At 42.4% G+C, this 26,681-nt stretch overlaps 1 protein-coding gene across 8 annotated transcripts; it reads right to left on the reverse strand.

Moving 5' to 3' along the window:
• Nucleotides 1–942: 942 nt before the first annotated feature.
• On the reverse strand, nucleotides 943–26,659 carry Nanp (N-acetylneuraminic acid phosphatase). 8 transcript variants are annotated; one of them, XM_055602631.1, is made up of 4 exons: nucleotides 9,543–9,617; nucleotides 8,934–9,213; nucleotides 7,868–7,931; nucleotides 943–2,973 (listed from the first exon to the last, which is right to left on the reverse strand). In XM_055602631.1, the coding sequence occupies exons 2-4, from the start codon at nucleotides 9,155–9,157 to the stop codon at nucleotides 2,317–2,319; spliced, it is 945 nt and encodes a 314-aa protein (XP_055458606.1). In that variant the 5' UTR covers nucleotides 9,158–9,213; nucleotides 9,543–9,617; the 3' UTR covers nucleotides 943–2,316. The 8 variants fall into 8 exon arrangements, 2 of the variants coding, with proteins under 2 accessions (XP_055458606.1, XP_055458607.1); XR_008719592.1 differs by lacking the exons at nucleotides 7,868–7,931; nucleotides 8,934–9,213; nucleotides 9,543–9,617 and adding exons at nucleotides 18,950–19,059; nucleotides 20,430–20,522; nucleotides 26,399–26,659 and having other exon boundaries at nucleotides 2,894–2,973; XR_008719595.1 differs by having other exon boundaries at nucleotides 2,896–2,973; nucleotides 7,868–7,950.
• Between the last annotated feature and the right edge of the window lie 22 nt (nucleotides 26,660–26,681).

A 26,681-nucleotide genomic window follows, 5' to 3' on the forward strand; every position in this document is an offset into this window, starting at 1 on the left:
TAAAAAAAAAAAAATGACAAAACAAAAACAAACTCAGAACTGTTGTAATAGTAGTTCCAAGAAATAAGATGTCTGAGCCCCTGAGATTTTGATCTCAACTCTAGTTAATGGAGAGGAGAGCGGCACCTGCTTTTCCAAGGCTGCCCAGAAGACAATGCTCATACTGAAACTGGGATGTGCCTCTTCACTCTAGGTTGGTGTTCCTTCCATTGCATCATATTATAATTTTCACTCTACAACTTAAAACAACTACATTCCCTAATTAGAAGCCAATTTTCTCAGAATGTCTGGCAAAGTGATTATGTGAGACAGCACTGAATTACTATAAAAGACTAACAAGGTTTAAAGAGAAAAGTGAATTAAGTAAAAAAAAAAATTTCCATTAAAAAACAGAATGAAAAATACCAGAGTACCACTCACTGTATGAATATATAAATAACATACAAGGCTATATTTAACAGGCATAATTAATATGCTCATTGTAGATAAATGTGTTTAAGGAGTTATGATAAAGAATTTTTTTTCCAGTAAAGAAACAAATTGAAGGCTTTGTGCATGTTGGTTGAGTACTCTCTGGAACATACCCCAGCCTAAAAAAGGTTTCTTGAGAGCGACAAACCAGTTTTGAAGGTCATTAACCAAGTTCTTCTTTAAGAAAATTCTTGCAGATCTATCCTTGCAGTGGAGAATGCCCCAGACTTGGAACATAACCACCTGTGTCAATAGCCAGCTAGGTGTCCTGCCTATATCTACTTTAGGTATTCCTCTTAGGCTGCAGTGCTTTAGGACCTATGGACAACTGAGAAATTCTGGCTTTTTATGAACCTGTCGTTCCTGCGGAAACTGTAAGATAATATAGATGACAAAGCTTTATCAGGTTTAATTTTAAAGAATTCTAACACCCTAAAAAGCATAAATAATATCACAGGCTTATTTGAATACTTTTTACTATTTAACATTCCACTCAGAATGTAGAACATCAAAGTTCTTTCCTGAAGAAGGTATGGAGAGACAGGGATAGCGCATGTCTGAGATATGCTATAAAGACAATTTTACTCTTGAACGTCCCCCAGATTATTTTTGCTGAAGAACTGCTAACATCTTAGGAGTGATGAACCATCACAGTTAGTATAATAAATATGACCTGGCATATCTGTGTCAATTACTTGTGGGGTAGTTAAAAATATTTATTTCATTATTGATTTTCTCTTGTTAGCCACCAAGTCTGGTTATGAACTCATGAGACTGGCTAGCCTAACAGCCTGGGGGAAATTCTCTGGCTATCAATGTTGCCAATCAGGCTTCAAGTGAACTCTGGGGGATCTGAAACACAGTGCTTCCTCAAAGTGTGGAAAACAAATTTAAGACAGAGGTAACTGTGAGAGCCACTAAGGTACTTGCTTTGTAGTTTTCTTTGTTTTGTTTTTGAGACTACTATTTAGCCCTGGCAGGCCTTGGACTCAGAGACCCACCTGCCTCTGCCTACTGAGTGCTGGGATTAAAAAGTGTGCCACTACAGCTGGCTTTCAACACCATTCTCTACTAGTTTGGTGCCCTGGGGAATTAGTCACCAGAGATCAGACCAGTGGAGAAATGGGCTGGTCAGAACATGTGGAGGTTCTTGTGGATCCAAAGAAACAAAATGATTTTTGGTGCCATATGGCCAGCATTTAATCTAAGCAAAAAGCCCAGTCCTTCCCACTGTGTGCCTGAGAAAAATGGAAACCACAAGATCACTCTAGAAGTATGAAAATGGTTTGGGAAAGGAGCACCATGGTTTGATTCTTAAAAGTTTTTTTTTTTTCTTTTCCCAAAGTATAACAATCTGTCATGTTCACACCACAGAAAAATCAGCCCTCAAAAAATCATGCAGAAAAATTAGATAATTAGATAAAAGCATACACACCGAACATAGGCAAAATATTTACAACAAAAATTTGTCTAAAATATGCAAAATTTCACTATGAAATGTCTTAATTTGGATGATTTAGTACTTATGTTGACCCGATTCAGTAGCCTGAATCCCTCTTTTAGAATATCTACTTTCTAAATATATATATATTTCTGCTCTATATACCAACACCTGCATATACACATATAAGCTATCTTGCCTTTCTTCAAGTGTTCTGGACTACACAATTAAAACCTGGATTTCAGATATGAGTACCAGCCTATCAACAGCAGCATGGCTGGGAGGATCTTCACAGTGTGGCTGTGAATCCCTCCCTCACATTATTCTTAGAACTGAACCAAATACACGTCTTAGCTTTCCTTAGTTCTAACCCTGGAATGCAGTGGCTGTCCCCTTCCGTGTGTTTACACAGACATGCTGACTTTGCAATCTATGCTTTGCAAGAGAGCAGGTAATTCCAGCACAGAGGCAACCATATAGTGAGGCATGGGGGATGATGTCAGTGGCACCCTTCCACTTTTGTTTATCCAGACTGTGGCTTTCAGTCCTGCATTGAGGCCTCCTTGTATATCGGTTTCTAGTGTGTCACCAACCATTACACAGTCCCCTGGCTGCACTCCAAGGAGATCACAGCAGTGATAAAATATGGAAGGTGCTGGTTTCTCCTCTTTCTGCTCTCCTCCTACAACAATAGCATCAAAGTAAGACTGACAGGCACAAGCCTCGATCTTCTCCCACTGTGTCTGTTTGTCACCGTTTGTTAACAAGAGTAGGCGGACTTCTTTCCGAAGTTCAGTGAGCATGGCTTTGACATCTTCTGCTAGGGTCATATGCTGTAAGCGTGTAGATTTCCACAGGAAATAACATTCTTCAGCCAATTTCCTATTGTTGGCCCCACCTTTGGTTTCCTGGATTGCTTCTTCCCAGTGTGAAGTCCTCACGTCTGTGATACATGTACTGTAAGGATGAAGACACTCCTTGCTAAGTTTAACTTGAACTTTATCACAGATGCTTTCAGCCTCTTCTTTGTAGTGGTATTTTGATTGTAAGAGCTTTATAACCTAGGCAGAGAAAAATAACTTGGTCAGCATACCTTGCCTTGAGAAGCAGAGACTTCTTCCCATCGCCATATCATCTCTTCAGAGAACTGGCCTTTTTAAAAGAGATATCAAATTAAAGACTCTCCACCCCCAGAGACAATCAGTCACACATATATCATCATTCTGACCCCCCCACTCTTGCTCCCTGTGCTTACGGCCAAGATGATTCTTTTATTTTTAATGATTTACATTTTTATTTCATGTGAATTGATGTCCTGCCTACATGTATGTCTGTATGGGGCTGGCTGTCAGATCCTTTGAAGTTACAGACAGCTGTGAGCTGCCATGTCGGCACTGGGGCCAAACCCTGGTCCTCCGAAAGAGAAGCTAGAGCTCTCAACCGCTGAGTCATCTCTCCAGCCCACTTACACAAAGCAAAAAACAAGATTTCATTTGTTTGGTAGCCTACTATGTTTCATACTGGTCATAAAGACATGAAAATAAGAAAATGAGAATTTTGCTTAAAGCTAGTGAAACATTTTAATCATTTCTGAAAAACATTGTTTATAACACACACATAGACACACAGACACTCACACAGTACTGGGGATGGAACCACGAGCCTTGTCTACATTAGATACAATCTACCACAGAGCTACAGTCCCAGCTCTATACCCATTTGGTCTATCTTTTAACATTTTTTAAGGACTAGAATGTGCTAAATTAATTCACACCTTAACATTCGCTACAACTCTATAATTCCCTTCTCAAGACAAGAAGTGGAAATTCGAAACTGTCAATTTTCCTGAGCTGGAATTTGAACCCATACTTGCCTGCTTCCACAGCAGACATGCTGACCTGATAGTATGTAGAGATCCCTGGAGACAGGATCCCTGGCCCTGGGCATCATCTTAGGAAAAGGAAGTAGACAGCTAACCATTATTGATTGGTATTGGGGTGGGTGCAATTGATAGTTAAATGGACAAAAACCACGGAAATAAAACTGAATTCATTCTTAAAAGTATTTAAATAAAGTTGGCAGAGAAGTCATACCTAAATGAAGAGTTGACAAGCGGATGACACGGACATGGGAGGAGTTTTAATTCATTCCACAGAGAAGCAAGGAGGGCATGAAGTTCTGACCCAAAAAAGGCAAACTGAGTTGAGCCAAATGGAAGGTATAAGGAGACAAGGATATGCTGGAGGGCCCTGAACAGATGCTGTGAAAATCCTTTCTGCAACCATTTTCCCAACATATGCCCACTGTTTCATACTCCACGTTTGTGACTTCTCCGCTAGCAGGCTTGTGCGCAGATGCATCCATGCATGTGAACTGGGGCTCAAGGCTTGTTCTGGGAGTAGCATTTAGCCAACAAGAGGTAGAAACTATGGATAAACATCACACCTTCATTGCTTCTTGTACAACTGATGCATGTTCTACAGTGTTATCCCAGACTGCTGTCTCATTCCAGCAGACACCTGATCATTGACATAGGTCATAACAGCCACCTCTAACTCCTGAACTACCTATACCAAAGGATGTGCTTCTAAAGTCAGCCATACCAAGGCAAATACTCATCTTCAGAAATGAGTGCAAGGCATAGTGCTATGATGGCTGGAGTGGTGCTCAGTGGCTGCTAGCATACATAACCACCAAAAAGCCACAGCTGCTGAAGCAAAGCAGTCCAATAAGTAAAAGTGACACAGAGAGCAAGTGGCATACTCTTCACTCCAAAACTCTACATACTGAAAAGGAACATAATATTAATAAAACATAGACTCTCTCTTAGGATTATACAAATCCCTTCTCACAGGAAAAGGAAGTACTTCAGGCTATTTCTGTAAATCAAATTGTGTAAACTCTAGCCCAGACTGGTTTTGAACTGATAGTGATTTTTCCTGCCCTAATTTCCAAGAAGAAAAGTCTTATGAATCAAGAAAAAAATACATCAGTACTAAAAATTTAAGGCAAAGGCAAAACATAGAAATTAACCTTTTCAACTCCATGGTTGTGCCACCATGTTTACAAAAACAACACACAAACACACACAAAACACTATGGAACTCAATTTCTCTTCAGTTATAGGCAAGGGGCACTCTGTTTCAGAGGCCCAGTTACATGGTAAAGAGACACTGACCTGGTTGACAGAGAACAGAAAGCAACAACAACAAACAATCCTGCTAGTGCAGTTGGCAACCCCATAGCCTCACTCCTGACCCTGTAAATGGGGTCAGCCACCTTCGAAAGCACACTTTACACTTCTGCTACGTTCCAAAACCTTTCCTGATCACATCTTAAAATTTCCCATAACCATGACCACTACACAGCAGCTAGTTACAGATTTGTTTATGACCATAGCATTTTAATCACATCAGCATCTTGTCTTAATCACTGTTCTACTGCTGTGAAGACTAACCATGACTAAGGCAACTCTTAAGAAAGCCTTAACTGGAGCCTTGATTACTTTCAGAGGCTTAGTCCATTATCATCACGGTGGGAATCACACTGGCATGGTGCTGGAGCTGGACCTGAGAGCCACCTCCTGATCTGCAAGCAGAGATCGACTTTTGAAACCTCAAAGCTCCATCCCATGGCACACTTCCTCCAACAAGGAAGGAGCCACTCTCACAAAGTCACACTTTCTGATCCTTCTAATCTTTTCGAGGTGGATGGCATTTTTGAGGATGACACGAGGTTCTCTTTCAGTCTCCAACTGTATACACACATGTTCATTCACACTCGTGAAACTACACCTATGCACATAAAAATATTAACATCTTTAGGAAAAATGTTTATCAGTCACCCACACAGTTCAAACAGAAATACTACTTAAGTGGAATCAGCATATGTTATTACAAACTCTCCTTGCTGCTCACTGAGAATGAGCCTGGACTCAACTGGAAGTGGAGATAAAGGCCTCTAACTTGAAAGTGTGAGGACATTTTGTTCTTGGGGTAAGACAGATTTAGAAAATTTGATGTAATTAATTGCTTATGTAACTTTAAGCCAGAAGATAGAGCCCTATGACAGTAAGAGAAAACATCAGTCTAGACTAAAATACATTCACTTCAAAAAACACTGAACATACACAAAAAGAAAGATCTTTTCTACTTCTCACTCACTAGACCGGGAACTGAAGTCACTGTTACAAGAGTTAAGGGTTAGGTTGGGAACTATGTAACAATAACACTTTAAGAGAAGTATTTCCTGAATGCCTGTTATTTGGATGTGAAGGGGGTAACTTAAAAACACACACGGCTGCTAAACAGACAAGAAATTTAAATACCCTTTGTTATTTTTAAAGATTTTTATGTATATGTATGTATGCATGTCTGCCATATGTGTAGGGCTACCCATGGAGACCAGAAAGCATCAGATCCCCTGAAGCTGGAGTTACAGGTGGTTGTGAATCACCTAAGATGGGTGAATCCAGGTCCTCTGGAAGAGCAGCAAGTGTTAAGCCCTGAGCATCTGCCTCCACTTCACCCTTTTTGTTTTTCCATTTTTTGTTTTAGAGAAAGGATCTTATGTAGTCCAGGCTTGTCTCAGACTCTTTGTAGGTGAGGACGATCTTGAATTTCTGATTCTTTTGCTTCTACCTCATGAATGTTGGAATTTCAGGTATGAACAAACATGCCTAATTTTGTATGATTCTGGCGGCTGAGACCAGGCTTTTGTGCAAATTAGGCAAGCACTCTACCAAACTACATCCTCAGCCCAGATGTCCTTGCTATTTCTAGTTAAGTCATACAGTGTTCATTAAAGCCAAATGTAGTGAATCAACCTTAAAATGCAATGCGTTGCCCCCTCTACTTTTTGTTAACACACTTGTAAATGCATTTATCATGTTCACAGTTACTTCTATTAGACATTTAATTTACAAATGATGTTTTTAAAGGTGCTCAGTGAGAATCTACACATTCATGCATGCTTCCTCTTGACTATGAAAGCATGCTGTAGTAGTTTGAATAAGGATGGTCCCATCGGGCTCATGAATTTGAATGTTTGATTTCCAGTTGGTAGACCATTTAGGAAGGATGAGGGGGTGTAACCTTTGTGGGAGGAGGTATGTTACTGGGGATGGGCTGTTGAATTTTCAAAAGCTAGGCCCAGTCTTGCTCTCTCTCTGCAACTTGCAAGTCAGATGTGAGCTCTCAGCTACTGCTCCAGCACCAAGCGTCCCTGCCACCTTTCTCCTCACCATGATGAAACTTCTAAAACTGTTGGCAAGCCCCAAATAAATGCTTTCTCTTGTAAGCTGCTTTGGTCATGGTTTTGCCAGGGCAATAGAGCAGTAACTAAGATATGCCTAAAGAGAATGGAAAGAACTTCTCCAAATGATTCTTTAAAAAGTAAAATTGAAATACTCCTTCCTAAGGCAAAGGCCAGATGATTTCCTAACCCCTCAAAAATCATTCAGAATGGCTTATGACAGCTGCCATATTACTTTGGAATAGGTCAAAATTTATAAGGAATATTGTATCTCTGCAAGATAAAGTATTCATAACATTTAGTTTTCCTATTTTCACAGACCATTTATAAATAAAGGAAGTGGTAAAAGAACCAAGACTGGAGATCTGAATTCTTACCTACCATCCATTACTCATTCGGCATTTACTATATGCCAAACAAAGATAATTAAGGCCATATATTCCCTTTCAGGAAACTCAGGATTTGTCTGTTGCAAAAATTAATGATCCCCTAATAGGTGCAGTGAGAGATATTGGAAGAAAAAAAAACACCATACAAAATACAGCATCTATACCACGGAGAAATATAGTGGTTTGGTGTTGTTGCTTTGAGATAGGAGTCTCACTATGTTGCTTAGATGGATCTCAAACTCCAGAGCTCAAGAGATGTTCCTGCCTTAGTCTCCCAAGTAAATTTTTGTTTTAAAAACAAACCAAAACTCACCATGGCAAGAATGTGGAGGGTGGATTGGATATGGTCAGCCTGGAGACAAGACCACAGCAAAAATCTGCATAGGATGAGCCTTTCTGTAATCAAGGAGAGAGCAAGGGGGACTGGGAGACAAGATTGGATGGAGACATAATTCACTGAATGAGCACTGGATGCTACATTCTTCCCACATATGGTAATAAAACTACCTGACAGTGTTATGCAGACTAATACTCAAATGTCATGAGGATCTGAGGCTAAGCATAGACAAGGGGCCTGCTGAGGCACTTGCTATGGAAAGAACTATGATTCAAATTAAATGTGAGGCTTTTGAGGCTTATAACAAAGAACTGGCCTAAACAAAAAACTGAGTTTCAAAATACTGTGATAAGAACACACGTTAAGTATGTACTGTCTGCAGTTGGAGATAATGGAGGCAGAGCACACAGGAGTAAGTAAGTACCTGTGAGGGTGTCAAAATAACAATCAACAGTACGGAAAGCCTCAGTTAAGACTAATTCCACATGTTGGGGGGGAAAGTAGCTCAATGGAGAACCCTGTTTAGGATGGCAAGGCCTTCTGAGGTTCCAATCTCAAAAGCAAGAAAACACACACACACACACACCCCCAAAATACCTAGTTACCTAGTAAAGCTGGCACTTTGGGAGCATCCTAACCACTTGCAAGCCTATTGTATTCTTGTGGTGGAGACAAGCTATCTCCCAGTGGATCTGGAAATACAGAGACACCTGATAGAGACAATGAATGCATACCTATGCAGAAAAGCACAGTCCAAAAATATTTGCTGTCCCTACCTCCGACCGCCCCCCCCCCCCCCGCAAGGTTTTTCTGTGTAACCCTGGCTGTTCAGGACTTGCTTTGTAAACCAGGCTGGCCTGAAAAAAACTCACAGAGATCTGCCTGCCTCTGCCTCCCTGAGCGCTCAGATTAAAGGCATGGGCCACCATGCCCAGCAGTCATGTTAAATTTTTTTAAAGTATGAAACAGAAATGAACAAATTGCATTTGTGAAATGCGGCAAGAAACAGGAAAGGTTTAAGATCCGGATAAACAAAAACTACCTGGTGAAGCAAAGGACCCTTAGTATTGAAAGGGTTGGCTTTTTTAAGTGGGTTTGCGACATCTGATAATCCTTCCGTTTCTCCTTGAAGCTGAAGGCAGAGCAAGGAAAGTAGGGGTGGGTTAAGGACTGGAGAAGACGAGGAAGATGTCCGACAGCATCTGTAGCTACAGGAGGGAGGATGTGGAACAGCAATGCCTCACTAAAAGAATGCCCACTCAGCATTTTATGTCCCGAGGGTCTCCACACCAGAAAGCCCGAAAGGCCAGAGGGAGGGAGGCCTGCAGAGAAAAAAAATGCTTTGATGTAGGTTAAGTCCAAGCCCGCATCTCAGAGTTATGTAACTTCCTGGGCCAAAGCCTTTCCCCCTCAAACCCACCACAGCCCATCCCGCGCGGGAATGCAGCGAGAGGAAAGCCCGCAGTCTCGTCCCGTGCCGTCCGAGCCCGGGTGACAGCAGGTGGCGGCGACACTGCAGTCGTGGCAGTTCAGAGTCCAGCACCTGGCCCCGCGCGCGGGAATGAAACTCCACGGGCACGCGGCGGGGGGACCGAGGGTGCGGAGCGGAGTGCTGCATCGGCAGGGGAGAGCGACGGCGCGGGGACGTTACCTCCAACATGCCTCTACGGCTCGCCCCGGCCGTGTCGATGAGCGTGTTGTCCAGGTCAAAGAAGACCGCGCGGACCCGACTCAAACCCATAGCTTCGGCCGCCCAACAGCACACCAGCCGCGTCCGCAGCTTCGCGCATGCTCCAGGCTGCCGGGCAACTATGGGCGGAGTCGCGGAGTCACCTGACTCTCCTGAAACGCCGAGGTCTCTGTGGAACTACCGCGAGATGAGCTCAAGCCCTAACTTTATGAAAGCGGCGAGATCACGCGAGACTTTAACAATATAAATTTCGTAAAAGGCGCGCGTGCACGAGATGTACGTGAGCATTATTATAGGTCGCTTTTGGTGTGTTTGTGTGGTTGGTTACAAGCGCGGTTCACTTCTTTGCTTGGTGGGCTTGCTTTGGGCTGTAAGGGACGACTGAACCGCACTGGAGGAAGTCTCCAGGGCCTTGGCTAGCCTGTCTTTCTATGGTGACCCTACAGTCACCGTTATGAGCTGGAGCACGAGGGTGTGCTGCGCTCTCCAACCTCTGCCTTCCGGTGTCCTCAGTGCGTCACCTCACGTACTTTTCACTTTTTGGGACTGGAGTCTGCATTCTTTGAAAGATGCTAAAACCCTTGACAACTTGTGTCTGAAGAGACGTGGGAGGCTCTACAGTGTCTGCCTAATGTTTTGTTTTTGTTTTAATGTATGTTTTTCCCGTCCACGTGAGTGCAAGTGCTTGCAGAGGACAAAAGAGACTCGCTGGAGCTGGAGTTACAGGCGGTTGTGAGAGGCCGACTATGGGTGCTGGGAACTGAGGTCCTCTACAAAAGTAGTATGAGTTCTTAACCACTTAACTATTTGTCCAGCTCCTTTCCCCCCCCAGTTTTATTAATTTCCCTGAAACGTTGCAACCCAAGTCTTGTGTGCCTATAACATGGTTTTCTGGATATAACAAGAGTCTAAGGAACCTAGACAGTTTGTTAAGCCCCCAAAAGGGCAATGACAAGGTTTGCCTTCTACTTGAAATAAACCTCTAATCCTTTTTGATTAGTGAAATTTGGAGTCACCATCACTAACCAGAAATGTATTGGGTCCATCAATGCTACAGACCTGATTTTACTGAACTTGTGACAATAAAAACTAATCAGAACCTTTCAGATATTCATTAGTTGTATTTTTCTATCATCTGGCCAAGTCTACTCTTAGGAATTCCGTAAGGACTGACATATCTATATGCACATATATATCAGTGCTTTAAAATTCCACAGGAAAACATCCTGAGGGTTCTAGACACATAAATTCAGATGGAACCCATGCTGTAAAGACCTGTCTTGGAATACCAACCAATACATGGTATCACAAAGACAAACCTGTCTGTTAAAACTGATAACATAGACTGCTATACCTTTTCTAAGTTTAGATTTTTCACTTAAGCAACACTCTATGCAAATCAGAAGAGCAAAAAGACCTCCAATTCTGTGCTCATCAGCAACTTCTACATTTATTATGGCAGTTGACACAACTAACAAAAAGTAATTCCAAATAATGCATTCATTATGTTGGCTGACTGCTAGCCTAAAGGGACACAACTGATTCACTACTGTATCAGTTAGAGGTAGTCTCTTAAAGGAGAATACTTTTGGGAAATTGCATAAACTTATTTTCTTCAATAGCAATGAGATTTCAACTGTGACTCTGCTCTACAAAATAAACTATAGGTAGTCTGTCCATCCCTTTCACCTGATCATCAGAAACCCATTTGTGGCTTGTGTATGTCAGGGTATGGGCGAACTCTTTTTTTTTTTTTTTTTTCTGTAAAGAACTAATTGTTTTAGATCTCATAGTCATGTTATTCAACTGTTACTGTAAAGCGAAAGCAGAGATATGAGGACCTTAAACCCAATCTTACAAAGATGATAGGGGTCTTTAAACGGTAATTAAATAAATTCCTTAAAGAAATACAGGAAAATACAATCAAACAGGTGAAGGAAATGAATAAAAGTGTTCAAGACCTGAAAATGGAAATATAAGCAATAAAGAAAACAAAATTTGAGACAATCCAGGAGATGCAAAACCTAGGGAAGATAACAGGAACTACTGACACAAGCTTACCCAATGAATACAAAAAATAGAAAAGAGATCCCAGATATAGAAGAGAAAATTGAAGAAATAAATGCATCAGTCAAAGGAAATGTTAAATCTAAAAAGCTCCTGACACAAAACATCCAGGGACTATGGGACCCTATGAAAACACCAAACCTAAGAAAAATAGGAATAGAAAAAGGAGAAGACTCCCAACTCCAATGCCTAAAAAATATTTTAAAATCAAAGAAGGAGGGGCTGGAGAGATGGCTCAGCAGATAAGAGCACTGTCTGCTACTCCAGAGGTCCTAAGTTCAATTCCCAGCAACCACATGGTGGCTCACAACTGTCTGTGCTGGAATCTGATGCCCTCTTCTGGCATGCAGGCACACATGCAGATAGAGCACTCATATACATAAAATAAATAATTTAAAAAAATCAAAGAAGACAATTTCCACAACCTAAAGAAAGAGATACCTATAAATACCAAATAGATTGAACAAAAAAAGAAAATCAAATTGCCACACAGTAGTACAAAACACTAAATGTACAGACCAAAGAAAGAATATTAAGGGAAAAGGCTAATTAACATATACAGGCAGACCTATCAGAATTACACCTAACTTCTCAACAGGGGCTCTAACAGCCAGAAGGGCCTTGACAGATGTCTTGCAGACTCTAAGAGACCACATATGTAAGCCTAGACTACTATGCCTAGCAAACTTTCAATCAACATAGATGGAGAAAACTATATTTCATGACAAAACTGAATTTGAACAATATCTGTGCACAAATCCAGCCCTACAATAAAGATACTAGAAAAGATGATACTAGGAAAAAAAAAAAAAAAAAAACCAACCCAACCCTGGAAACCAAGGTTAACTATACCCAAGAAAACACGAGGAGATAAATAACTCTGCAGCAGCAAACCAGAAATTCACACACACTCTCTTTCTCTCTCACACATACACATATACTACCACCATTATCAAAATTATAGGAATCAATAACCTCTGGTCTTTAATATCTCTCAACATCAAAGGACTCAATTCCCCAATATAAAGACACAGGCTAACAAAATGGATGTGAAAACAAGACCCATCATTCTTCAGGATACAAGAAACACACCTCAGCAACAAAGACAGACATTACCTCAGAGTAAAGAGCTGGAAATAAGATTTTCCAATCAAATGGACCCAAGAAGAAAGCTGAAGTAGCCATTCTAGTATCTAATAAAATAGATTTGAATAAAAATTAATCAAGAAATAGGGTAAAACACTTCAAATACATCAAAGGAAAAATATACCAACATGATGTCTTCATTCTGAACATCTATAGCCTAAACTCAAGGTTACCTACATTTGTAAAAGACATTACTAAAGTTTAAATCGCACATGGAATCTCACACATTAATAGTGAGAGATTTCAACACCCCACTCTCACCAATAGACAGGTCATCCAGACAGAAGCTAAACAGAGATATAATAAAACTAATAGATATGAATCAAATAGACATAGCAGGTATCTACAGAACATTTCACCCAAAGACAAAAGAATATACCTTCTTCTCTGAACTTCATGGAACCTTTTACAAAACTGACCATATACATGGGAACAAAGCAAGTCTCAGATACAAGAAAATTTAAATAACCCCATGTATCTATCAGACCACCAAAGATTAAAGCTGGAATTCAACAACAGAAACAACAGAAAGCCCACAAACTCATGGAAATGGAACAACTCTCTACTCAATGACCACTGGGTCAAGGAACAAATACAGAAATTAAAGACTGTCTAAAATTCAATGAAAATGAAGGCACAACATACCCAAACTTAGAAACACAATGAAAGCAGTGCTAAGAGAAAAGTTTATAGCACTAAGTACCTTTGTAGAGAAATTAGAGAGATCTCATATTAGCAACTTAACAGCACATGTGAAAGCTCTGGAACAAATAGAAGCAAACACACCCAAGAGTAATTAGATGGCAGGAAATAATCGAACTCAGGGCTAAAATCAATAAATTAACAATACAAAGAGCCAAAAAAACCAAGAGCTGGCTCTTGGCGAAAGTCAACAAGATAGACAAAGTTTTAGCCAAGCTAAAAGGCAGACAGATAGTATTCAAATTGAGAAAATCAGAAATGAAAAGGGGGGGGACATAACAGATATTGAGGAAATATAAACATTAGATTTTATTTCAAAAGCCTGTATTCCACAAAATTGAAAATTTCACCAAATGGATACGGAAAAGACCACCCTGGGTAAGGTAATCCAGATCCAGAAAGACTTGCATGGTTATGTATTCACTTCTAAGTGAACATTAACCAAAAAGTAATGGACAGCAAAGGGAATATCAAACTGAGCGATTTTGGATTGGCCACCAAGCTCACCATGGGACAGAAGCAGGCAGCTTTTTGTGGGATCCTCCCTCATTGTGCCCCAGAACTCTTTGAAGGAAGCGGCTACAACGGCCTTGCAATTGATGTCTGGAGCTTGGGGGTTGTGCTCTACTCTATGTCGACTGGGTGCCTCCCTTTCCAGGGATGTACATATGAAGGGCTAAAGCAGAGGGTCTTGGCAGGAAAGTACTCCGTCAGATTCAAGCTGTCAAAGGAGCTCTGGGATGTGATTGCTAAGTTGTTAACTCCCTGGACTAAGGCTGACAACTGGTGATATTCTGAACTTTCAATGGCTAAAGCTTAACGGTGAAGGTTCTCCCAATTTCTTTAGAGAGAACACTAACAGCCACAAAAACCCCACTGTAATGGTCATCATGAGAGTCATGGGATACAAGAAAAGAGAGATACAGCAACCTTTACAGGAGAAAAAGTTTGACCAGGTGATGGCTACATATCTTATTCTTAGGCAACAGTCACCCTGGGGGGACAATTTTAAAACAAAACTTAAGCCCAGGCAGTCGGATTGAACCTTGAACCTCACAGGGTGAACCATGACACCAAAAGTGACTATAAACAGGACATATGGTGTCCCTTCCCTTCCCACCTTCCTTGATCGCAATGTACCTCAGAGTCCTGAGAATAACATAGAGGGTAAAAGGAGGTACAGTTGGCCACCCACCCTGATCTGCTTGAACAATGAGATAACCCTCCTAAAATCTGTCCCCAGTGATTCCATGAGGCTCATTTCATGAGCATCACCAGGTGGGACACAAACAGCACTGACATCTCAGAAGAAATATATACCAAAATGTGTTTAGAGAACACACCACTGAAACCTCACTGCAGGCAGTCATCTCAGGATGTGTTGAAAGTTGGCTCTAACAATTTGAAAAACATCCTGTGTCCTCACAGGATATGTTATTCCATCATGCCTCTGAGGAGGAATATCAATGTAAGAACACCAACATAACTGGTGAGAGTATCAGCTCATCTCTCCCAAAAGCTTCACCTAAGGAGGACCTCAGCTGACAGCCCCAAGAAGTGACTACAGCCGGTTCAAACAACATTATGAGCTCAGAACATAGAGCATCTCAATTCTCCATCAAGGAGGCCCAGGGTACCGACCCCAAAGTAAAAGTAAAAAAGGCCAGGTAACCTCTTTTCTCCAGCAAGGAGGCCAAGAAGAGGGTTCCATTGTACAAAACAAACAAACAAACAAAACAAACAAAAACAAAACAAAACAAACAAACAAATAAAAAACAGCCCATATCAACACTATTCTCCAGCAAGAGGACCCAGGAAGAAGGGCCTATTGTAGGAAGAAAAGAGCCCAGCCCATTCTCCCCAGAATCAGGCCTAAGACATCTCATGGCCAGCACCAAATTATACTCAGAGCCCCTTTAGGAAGTGGGTTTGGAAAAGCATCAGCAGGAACATCACAAAAGGACTTGGAAGGTTATGTTGCTGCATGCCCATCCAAAGGAGACAGCTCCTAGTCAAGAACTAAATCTTGGCTCTGGACTAAAAGGGCTGTAGAAGGAGCTGTGGTACCAGGTAGGTGGAGAAGCTACAATGCACTTTTGCATCTAGGCCTCTTTTTAAAAACTTTTTTTTATGATGTCCTTTTCTTTTCTTTATTATGTTTTTATAAAACAAGGGATTCCCTATGTAGCCCTGGCTGTCCTAGACTTGCTTTGTAGTCCAGTCTGGACTCAAACTCACAGAGATCCACCTGCCTCTGCTTCCACCAGTGCTAGGATTTCAGGCACGTGTCACAACATCCAGCTTAATGTCCTTTTCTTTAAAGAAAAATAAATTATGTACTGTGCGTTTGTGGAGGAACTTGCAGTTCTGTCTTTCTATCATACGGGTCCTGGGGAACAGATTAAGGTCCCCAGGCTTGGCAGCAAATGCTTCTACCCACTGAGCTGTTTCCTGGACTTAAAAAAAATTCATTTTAGATAAACAGATTATAAAGACTCACATTTTAGGGTTTGGTGATATTGTATGATCACACTAGAAAGCAAACCCCACAGTATCCTTCTTTGAGAAACTTGAGCTAGATAGACAGCTGGGCAAGGAGGCTGGAGAAGGGTCGGTGAAGGGAACAAGGGAGCGCTCAGGAGGAAGCAGCCTGAGAATCCAAGCCAGCCCAGTGCAAGCACAGCCACATGCAAGCCCTGCCTACTTTTACCAAGAGGCCCCATTCTTGTGTCTATTCCAAGTGCTGGTGGAGGCACAGTGCTCCCTAGAGGCTGATGCCAGAGGGTAGATGGCAGTTGGCTGAGGATGCAGACAGTGCAGGAGAAGAGAGGTCCAGATTGGCATTTTGGACAGCTGTGTGCCAGTGCCATGCTCTGTCCATATCACCGGCTGAATCTGGGGACATAAACCATTCCTGTATCTGCAGATGAACTGTGGGGAAGGAGGGTCTCTGTGAGGGGTGTAACCACACCCTTCTCAGATCACCTCGGACCCTAAGGACTGAAAATGGATTCTGAGAGGCAGGTCTGAACTCATAATCCTCCTGACTCTCTCCTCTACAAAGGTTCCTGATGGCTGGCAGAGCCACAATTTCACCAACCGCGTGAAGCACTGTGGGACTCAAGAATCCTGTAAACAGGGGTTCACGGAGTGCTGGTGATCATCAGGAAAAGACCTCAGAGGTCCTTCCATTCATGGTGAGATTATCAACTGCCTGTCTCCAGATGTACCTGTGTGCCATTAGAAGACACAGGAGAAGAGAAGGCGACAGTGGAAGAGGAGGAGGACCAGCCAGACACACACCTTGACCTATTGGTGTGTGTCCAAAATGAAAATTGCTGACCAGACCAGAGCCAGAAACAAAGGAATGAGATTGCAGGGAGTGTCTATCCAGGACTCATTTGGAAGGTAGAGTGTACAGGAGCAGGTGAGTCCACTGGTTATGTGCAGTTCTTAGAACCATCCTGGCTTACTAGATAGCTTGCTCCTACTCCCACCAACATCCAGAAACCTTCTCAGCTCAACCCAGCACTATTACTGGTGAAACTGCTTGTTGCTTTGCAACCTGAATCACTTGGATGCATTCTTCTGGACTGTATACCTGGACAGACAGGGAGAGACACACACACACTCACACACATATCCTCCCCTCCCAATGTGCCTTGTGTTCAGTTGATGGTAGGGAAGTTTGCTTGAAATGGAGAAGATTTGCATTCCAAACACGGTAATGCCTAGATGTCCCTCCAAATCAGTTAGTTCTTTCTTGTCTCCACCCTCTTCTGAAATATTAACCATCTGCTCTACTGCTTCCTAGGAGCCATGGGAAGCCAGCACATGCCATGGTGTGCACTTTGCCCCAGGGCATCCTGCCTTGAGTAAGGTGAGGCCCACCAACTGTGCTTTGAGTGGAACCAAGGTGAAGTCTGCAGTGCTTGACACTTGAATGCAGAGCTGGAGCTGGTGCTGAGCATGACCACGGATAAGAACCTGTTGATGCAAAAACAACTAAGACCCTCTGGTCTGATAATGAGGCCTTTCCTCTGGGTGGCTCATGGTCTCCTCCCACATTCCCCCTTCCTAAGGAAACTCAGGGATTAAAGGGGACGGATTCATTCCCCTCTTGAGCCCCACAGTCTAGTATAACAAGCCGTGTGTATTTTCAACAGTATCTCACACCAAGATCCAAGCTATTTTCCTTCTGACAACCTATGGAGATGCTGCAGTTCCTGCAGCTTTGTGTCCGAGGCAGCAGGCTGGGAATGAGTGGTGTCTTTGCTGCCTGAATGACACTCTGCTGGGGCTACTACACAGACTCCCCGGACCACACTCAGCAAGGGAGTGTGAAAGCCTGATGCCAGCTTCACCTGCATGTTGCCTAGGGCAGGAGATGCCCCTCAAGCCCTAACACTGGATGGAAGAGGGACACATAGATGATGCCCCATGTTAGGGCATGGGGAAGCATGGCTGGCTACAGGGTGATGGCCCACTGTCCACTTGTTAATCTTACTAAATCCCCTTTGTTTCAGGTCTCCTTTAAGAAAAACGTGTTCTGAATCCGGGAGCACCCTGAACCTTAGCGTGACCGCTTATTGTGTGAGGACACTTGTCTGAGGCAGCATTGCCTCTCTAAGGATGATGCCTGTGTGTGCAGCAAGTGATCAGGGTAAGGTGCTTCTCAAGTTCCCCCGCTCATCCCTCCCATCCACCACCTCCACCACTGTGTGCATGAGGCTAGGAGAGTCAGCTGGTGTTGCCGCCCCCTTGGTCACCTCAGCACAGACACCACTTCCTCAGAATGAAGGCTCAAGAAAGACTGCTGTCTACAAGGGCCAGCCATGCAGAACAATGAGTCTTTTGGGGGTGGGGTGATATTCTTTTTAGTAAGCAGCATCCCACCTGAAGGGTTTAAGGTCAAACAAACCCTTTCTCCCTTAAGTTGCTTTTGTTTATGTGTTTAATCACAGCAACAGAAAGCCAACTAGAACAGTGCAAAAGGTGAGAACCTCTCAATCCCTTTGCTTTCTCAAGTTCTTCTCCCTCCTCTGTATCCATCTCTCCCTGTGTCCTTTCAACATTCCCAAGGCCTTTCATGAGGAAAGGAACTGGAGAGAAGTAGAGGGGGACCCCCACAGCTGCACAGCAACTCACACTCCAATGGCCCAAGGACTGGGAGTCCGGTCGTGCTGAAGTCAATAGGTTCTGGCTATGGAAGTTGCTACCTGGCTGCCTCCACTTTCTCAGTCACAGCACAGCCTATTTATTTGGCTACTTATCTCTGCCTCAGGGAAAAAGGCAAAAAACAGACAAAGTTTCCTAGAGTGATCTGTGAATCTTTTTGTCAGTTGTGCTAAATCTGTTTTAGTAACTTTACTTTTCTAATAAATGTTGTTTCTTCCTTTCCCACCTGACACCTCATTCACTAAAGTGAGATGAACGTGTGCTTTTCTGCTTACCCTCTACGGATAGACTCCAGAAACTGGGCATTGGCGGGGTCTTGGTAGCTTCTAAGTTCACCACTGTCTAGGCTGAATCCAGTTTTCCAGAGCTTCAGCACGACATGAACCTGTGGCAACAGGAGGTAATAAGCAGTTAGTTAAAAAGACAGGAAACTAGGAAATGCAAACTGAACCCGCAAATGAGTAGGTTTTTACTATGTCACCACATCAGTATACAAACATCAACAGTCAGACAGGTAGGTTCATGAAAAGGGGTATCAATAAACAAGTGTGTAAGCACCAACCTAAACTAGGAACATGCTGTGACTCAGGTAAGGAAGAACAGGCACTGTTCTGTGGAGTCCTAGCCAGTGAGGTGACCCTACAGGAGATGGCTCAATCACAGCTGTGGCTCCTTAACTGTATCCCTGCCACTGTGTTTCATGTGTAGCTTGTGCCACATTCAACGCCAGTGTCCAATCTACTGCTGAGCTATTTTCTGGTTATTAAGAATGATATCTGGGGTTGGAGATGACTCAGTGGTCAAGAACATGTAGTATTTGTCCAGAGGACCCAAGTTTGGTTCCCAGCACCCATGTCAGGTGGCTCACAGCTGCCTGCAACTCTAGCTCCTACAGATCTAACACCTTCTTCTGGCCTTTGTAATCATGTGTATATGCCCTCGCCACATAATTAAGAATTACAAATAAATATCAAGAAGAAAGAAGACATGTGCAAGTTGTCACTGGTTCCCTACACACTTACAGACAAGGTCTGCAAGCGATGCACTGGTGGCCACTGCTGAAAGTCTGTAGGGTTTTACTGGCTCCTGCTGATTTGATTTTATTTAAAATACACACATAGAAGTGAATATACACAATGCTATGCCAAAGTATTTTGTAGCATAATGTCAAAAATTTAAACACTCAAAATTATATAGCATTAGTACATGGAGGGTGTGTGTGTGTGTGTGTGTGTGTGTGTGTGTGTGTGTGTGTGTCTGTGTCTGTGTGGGTGTGGATGTATGTGGAAAATAAAGAACACCCAAACCAAAATGAAACAAACCACACAAAAGCAACCAAATAAATCTATCCACATTTCAGGTCTTCTTTGGCATTCTGAAGGAAGTTCTTCAACTATCACCAAATTACCAGAGAACCCCCACCATACATACACGCACACAGGCGCGTGCGCGCGCGCGCGCGCATGCACAAACACACACACACACACACACACACACACACACACACACAGAGCCCCTTTTCCTGAGATCCAAAGAACACTCAAAAACCCTCCTGTGTCTATCCTCTTCCCCACCTTTTGCCCTGGCCCTCTGCCCACAAAGTGAAAACTGTCTCATTTTTATGTAAGTCCCTGTCTAGATCACAGCAAGGACACTATTTCTGCAGGCTCCTCTTTCAGAGGCTGCTTGTTCACACATGTGACCAGTCCCTTCGGGAATGGGCACAATGTACAATCCACAAGCACCTCCACTCACCTCTTGGCCTGAATGCCGCTTCCTTTCTCCTGCCACGTAGGCAGACTCCTCCTCTGGTGCTGCGCCGAGGCGGTAGCCCCCTCCTGCAAAGGGCTGTGAAGAACAAATTTATAAACCCTTAGTGGTGGAGTTACTCAGGTACAAAGACACAGTTATGATACGGCAGAAAGGCAGGATTCTAATCAGTCTTGTTAACGACGGAATATCAAACTCACTGGTCACAGGGTCAGGGTAAGAAGTGAAAGCTGGAGCCCAGCTAAAGGGAACAGTTATCACTAAACTCTGCAATAATGGCTATGTAGGAATTTCGGTATAGGATAACACCAATGACTTTCTGATTTTCCCAAGATCAGAAATTTTTACATAAAAAATGGTAATGAAGCTGGGCATCATGGTGCACGCCTTTAATTCCAGCACTCAAGAGGAAGAGGCAGGGGGATCTCTGTGAGCTGGAGGCAAGCCTGGTCTACAGAGGGAGTTCTAAGACAGGAAGGTTACACAGAAAAACTCTGTCTCAAAAAACAAACAAACAAACAAACAAACAAACAAACCAAAAAAACAACAAACAACTCACCCGGCCTCCCACACCCTCCAAAGCCCAGCAATGACTTAAATTACAGTGAAAGAAAAGACAGCACTAACTTTGTCAAATTGCATAGTTGTGTTCCTGAGCTCTGATCCAGAACACAGACCATACTAGTCTTCTACCTAGGAAAATAAGTAGCCAAGTGCGAAAAAAAAAAAAAAACAAAAAACAAAACAAAACAAAACAAAACAAAAAAAACCCCGTCACTGTTAGAGGGAAAGAGACCTCATTCTCTATTGCGGAACTCAGTTCCTTTGGGCATGATAACCCTTATGCTCACTCTCGGTTTACTGGTCTCTCCAGGGCTCTTGGTCACTCATTCCACAGCTACAGCCCCATGCTCTTTGGCACCCTTAAACAGATCATCCACCAGCTCATTGGGACATTTCTTCCGTGGAGGGCCAACAAACCGCTGTCCACTTCTGAGCCCCCCTGTGTTTGTAGAAATGCCAAACACAGCATGCAACCAGGCTCCGGGCACACTGAAGCAAAGAGTACAATGCCTCTTGTCTTTAAGAAACTTATTGGCCAACAAGAACACATGTAAGGATCAGGCAGGCATGATACAGTGAAGCAGCCATGAAGCCAGTGAAGGTCTCTGGCTCAACGGTGGTGGCAGCAGAAAGATGAGACAGGGACGACAGCCAAGGCTGCCTAGGTATCTCCTGGGCTCTCTTGAGGATGAGGTTATCAGATAAAAAGATGAGTGAAGAACATTCCAGGCATGCACAACAGCACATCAATGCAGGAGAGTTTCAGGGGGGATCATCCATGTGGAGGCCCCTTTCTAGGTGGGGGCAGCTGTGGACCTCGTCAGAAGCAGCTAATTCCAAGAGCTCTGGATTAATGGTGCTGGTGCAGTTAGTATAAGCAGCTAGGATCCAGGCCTGGCTCTGCCACTGTGTGACCTGAGTAATAGGCCAGTGTACTGTTTTGAACACTTCACTGCTTTCAAATGAGAGAAGGATTACATGTCCTACCTACCGGCTCCTTAAGTCAGGGTCGAGGTTCAAATCAGCAGATGTATGCAAAAGAACAAGAAAAGCAATGTACATTATGTGAGGTAGACTGACACCACACACGAACTCCCCCAAAATTCACTTCACCTGCCATTCTTTTTTTTTTTCATTAAATTTTTTTTTTTTTTATTATTAGTTACATTTTATTAACTCTGTATTCCAGCTGTATCCTGCTCCCTCATTCCCTCCCAATCCCACCCTCCCTCTATCATCTCCTCCCTGGTCCTTTTCAAGTCCACTGATTGAGGAGGACCTCCTCCCCTTTCATCTGACCCTATGTTATCAGGTACCTTCAGGACTGGCTGCAAAGTCCTCCTCTGTGGACTCATCTGCCATTCTTATGATGCACACTGGGAGCCTCAGGAGACATACCAAAAGCCAGGGAAGCTCTAGCCTCAAAACAAGCTCCAAGATATCCACACTAGGTACTTTCAATACATTTATATACGTTGGTCTTCCTCCCAATTGGACAGCCTTTGGGGGTGAGAGGCCCTGAGTCACTACATAGACACCAGGAGTCAGATGAATGCAATCCAAGGGTGAGTGGATGCCAACTTGTTTTTTTTCAAACCAGAGAGCATGTTATATAGTTTTGAGTGACCAATTAGGTTCCTCTAAAATATCTCTGAGCTTGCCATTGGTTGTTTATCTCTGGGCAGACTCTCCAAAGTCAGGTCAAGTTCTCTTGGCCCTGACTACTTCAGTCATGTTAGCAGAAGCTGCCCCAGGCCGTGACCCTAATGTCCCTTTCCTGGTTATACACACACACACACACACACACACACACACACACACACACACACACACGGTATATATATTTATAAAAATATATAATATATATAATTTATTATATAGTAGCTGTTATTTTAAATTGTTATTAACATCTTGATAAAAATCACTATTTTATCTTAAGGGTGTATCTTTGTCTTTCAATTTTAATTATTATTATTATTTTTGAAACAGGGTCTCTCTATGTAACTCGAAGACTCACCATATATATAGTCCAGGCTGGCCTTGATCTCACAGGGGTCCACCTGTCTGCCTCCTGAGTGCTCTGATTAAATGTGTGCACCACGATGCCCCTGCTTATTCTGTGTGTTATTATTTTTCTCTTTGTCCTTTAAATACATGTTTTTTCAGTAAAGTATATTTGTGTCATATTAGTATAGTCATGTTTTGTTTTGTTAGCATTTTAAGGACGTTTTCCATCCCCTCAATTTTAATCTTTTTATATCCTTACATTTTCATATGTCTCTCCTAAGCAACGTGTAGTCACAGATTTTTGTTTATTTGCTGTGTTAGTTTTTGATGGTACTGGGGATTAAATCCAACATCTTCTATTGGATCTACACCTCCAGCCAATACTTTCATTTTTAAACCACTCTCAAAATCTTTGTTATTTAAATAATATATTTAGTCCACTCATACTTAATGTAATTATTTGAATTAAAATCTGCCATCTTACTTAGTGTCTTCTGTTTCTCCTGCCTAATCAATATTTCAGTTTTTGACTTTATAGTGACTATTTTCATTATAGTGTTTCTTTTCCTGTCCTTATTACCTTGAAACTATAATTGCTTACTTATTATAAACTGTTACTTTAAGCCACAGGTTATACTCTTGATTTTTCAAAGTCTAATCTTAATCACTACCTTTAATTTCTTTATAAAAGTTCTTTCCAGCCAGGCACAATGGCTCACTCCTGTAATCCCTACACTCAGGGAGGCAGAGGCAGGCGGACTACTATGAGTTTAAGGCCAGCCTGGTCTACAGAGCAAGTCCAGGACAGCCAAGGCAACACAAGGAAACCATGTCTTGAAAAACAAAACCAAAAAAAAAAAAAAAATCTTATTTTACAAAATATATTATTTAAAAATTATTATTTTCAGTTAATATAAAGAACTAGGAACACTTTAGCAACACAGAATTCTCTTCCAACCTATATGCCACATATTTTAATTCTTCCTACATTTTAATCCTGTAAGCATTACTGTTTTATATATCAGTTATTGTTCTCTGTAGACAACATAATTTGAACTTCTGTGTATATTTATTATCTAATTGTAGTTTTTCCTTTATACAGATCCAAGCCTCTATCCTTTTTGCCTGAATCCTTTAAATTTTCATTTAGCACTTATCTGTTGGAAAAAAGTGTATTCAATATTTGTCTACCCAGGAGTAACTATTTACTCTCACTGTTGAAAAGCATTCTCCCTGACCAAATATCTTGGACCTGAAGTTATTTTCTTTCTTTCTTTTTTTTTTTTTTTTTTTTGAAGTTATTTTCTTTTAGCATTTTAAAGATTCCATTATTCCCCCCTAGTTCTTGCTTTCTCTTGTTTTCCTTAAAGGGTCAGCTGCCAGCTATCAGATGTCATTTAAAGGCAATCTACTTTTCTCTGGCTGCTATTATATTTTTATTTGTCTTCGTTTTTTATTTTATTAAAATGATTAACCGACATAATGTCCAACATATGGTCCCTCTCTCATCTAAAACTGGCGCTTGTGGCTGTTTCTGTCAACTGAACATAGGTTCTTCAATGTTCTTGAGCCTCATATTATCTTCTGCCCTACCTGTACTGAAACCAGAGCCTCCTACTGTGATATGGCAATTTTTATTTATTATTTATTTAATGTGTTTTGGCAGTTTACAACTGCCTGTAAGCCCAGTTCCAAGATATCCAAAGCCCTTTTTCTAGCCTCTGTGAGCACTAGACATGTGCACGTGCACATAGATACTTTCAGACAAAACAGGTTTTTGAGGTCCCAGATTAACTCTGTCACCAAACTGGGTGGGGTGCTACTGGCATCTAACTGGTAACGGCCAGGGGTGGTGCTGAACATCCTATGCACATGACACCCCCCACTTCACCTCGACAACAAATTGTTAACAGTGCTGAAGGTGAGAAATCTGCCCTAACCAGGCACGGCATGTCCCTGTGCTTGCTGTGCATACAGTTGGTACAGTGAGACTGTGAAGCTGATTGGTTCCAAGGCTGTAGGGTGGTGGGAGCCAACAGAGCTAGGGCAGGACAAATGGATTTTTACCATGACTTGCAGACCGAAAACTCGGAATTCACGTGTCATAACACAAATGATCACAGCTCAGCCTATTCTAACCAGCTCTTTCAGACTCATGGGCTTCAAGATAAGGCCAGAAAGTTTACCTCCGGTAACTCTTCTTGGACTTATGTGTTTCAGAGATACAGCCACCGGCTTTTCCAGACACTCTCCTAGTTTACAGATTCTCACCAATCCCTTCCAAGACCATCTCCAATGTTTGCCCCAAATCTCATGAACTGTTTTCCAAAACTACCCTCTTTTGAGGGGCTCACAGGTCCTCTGGTGAATTCCTTATGTAGCAAGTTCAGTGGATTCAACTCTTTTTTGAAATTATTTTTAGATTGTTCCTGGTTATTTTGGTCTATGTGCTTTCACACTGGGCATAGGATTCACACACCTGATGTAACAGGCTGCCGGTGATAGTTCAGGAATGTTCAAAGAACCTCCCAGAGAGAAACATACTCTGGAGATTAAATAAGAAATTTTCAGCAATGATACTTGAAGTGGGATTCTGGATGGTAAAATGGTTTGGGTGGAGGTGAAAGAAAAATGTATCACAAGGAAAAAAAGAATATGACAAGGTCAGAGGAAATAGCAAATCATCCAGGCATGCTGGAAGGTGCCAGACCACACACCAGTTGTTAAAATTACCGTGATACGATGTTTTATACTGTTTGTTTTCAATGAAGGAATCAAGTATAACGTTACCGTGGCCTGAATTATATATAGCATAGGATCCCTACAGAACTGGGTGGGTAAGTAGAAGGAAACTAGAACATTAAGGTGGTATTCTATCGCCATCTAGTGCTGAAAAGATAATGGCATGCTTGTTTCTGTAAAACCTTCAAGTGCAGTTAAGGAAACCTTTGAGGCTACACTTTGAACACCCGCATCCCAGAGATCATTCCCAGGGCTCTATGTAACAGGACTGGGTTCCTGCTGCCTGAGTTCCTTTCTGCTTTTTCTTCCCAATCCTACTCCCGTATCCCATTGCTTCACTGGTCAAATGCCTCCACAAGGTCGTTTCTCTTTTTAAAGCCATCACTGTATTAAAATTTACATGTGTTGAAGTCATGGCTCTCTTTAGTTCCAGAAAGGAGGGCTTTCCTGTGGTCTGCTCACTTCAGCTCCTGGAGTATATCCGGCTCATTGCAGTACTATGGGAGCGCTACCTGGTGATCGCTTCACGACTCTAAAGTTTGGCTATTAGCGGTCTTTTCTACGTCTGTCTGTTGCATGAACGCCTGAAGATTTGGTAGTCAACATCTAATCTTAACCGAAAGGACACATTTTGACCTTACCGGAATCGTTTCAAAAAAGGTAACAATTCAGGCGGGGATTATGGCGCTCCAAGAAGATGAATGCGTAATTTTTCACACAGTTCGTTAAAAATAAGTGGCATCCTCTCTTTGCACGCGTGTCACTGCAAACATCTCGTCCTAGCACACCGATGTGAGGGAGGCTGGGGCTGCGGCCCTGGCATCCAGACTGGGCGCTTTGAGGAAAGGGTCCTTACGATTCCATGTGGCTGTTGTCTGGGCCCAGGGGTGGGAGCCACACCATTGTGCCAATCTCCAGGAAGGG

The sequence above is a fragment of the Psammomys obesus genome, unplaced genomic scaffold (genome assembly GCF_907164565.1).
Source record: "Psammomys obesus unplaced genomic scaffold, mPsaObe1.curated_primary_1811, whole genome shotgun sequence".
NCBI classification, from domain to species: domain Eukaryota; kingdom Metazoa; phylum Chordata; class Mammalia; order Rodentia; family Muridae; genus Psammomys; species Psammomys obesus.

Excerpts from the sequence above, each read along its gene's own strand:
- Nanp (XM_055602631.1), bottom strand. The coding sequence starts at position 9,157 with ATGCTGAGTGGGCATTCTTTTAGTGAGGCATTGCTGTTCCACATCCTC. Across the intron at positions 7,932-8,933 it reads AGGGTCCTTTGCTTCACCAG|ATTTTTGCTGTGGTCTTGTC; the intron begins GTAGTTTTTGTT and ends CATCCTATGCAG. Across the intron at positions 2,974-7,867 it reads CCCTCCACATTCTTGCCATG|GTTATAAAGCTCTTACAATC; the intron begins GTGAGTTTTGGT and ends TTCTCTGCCTAG.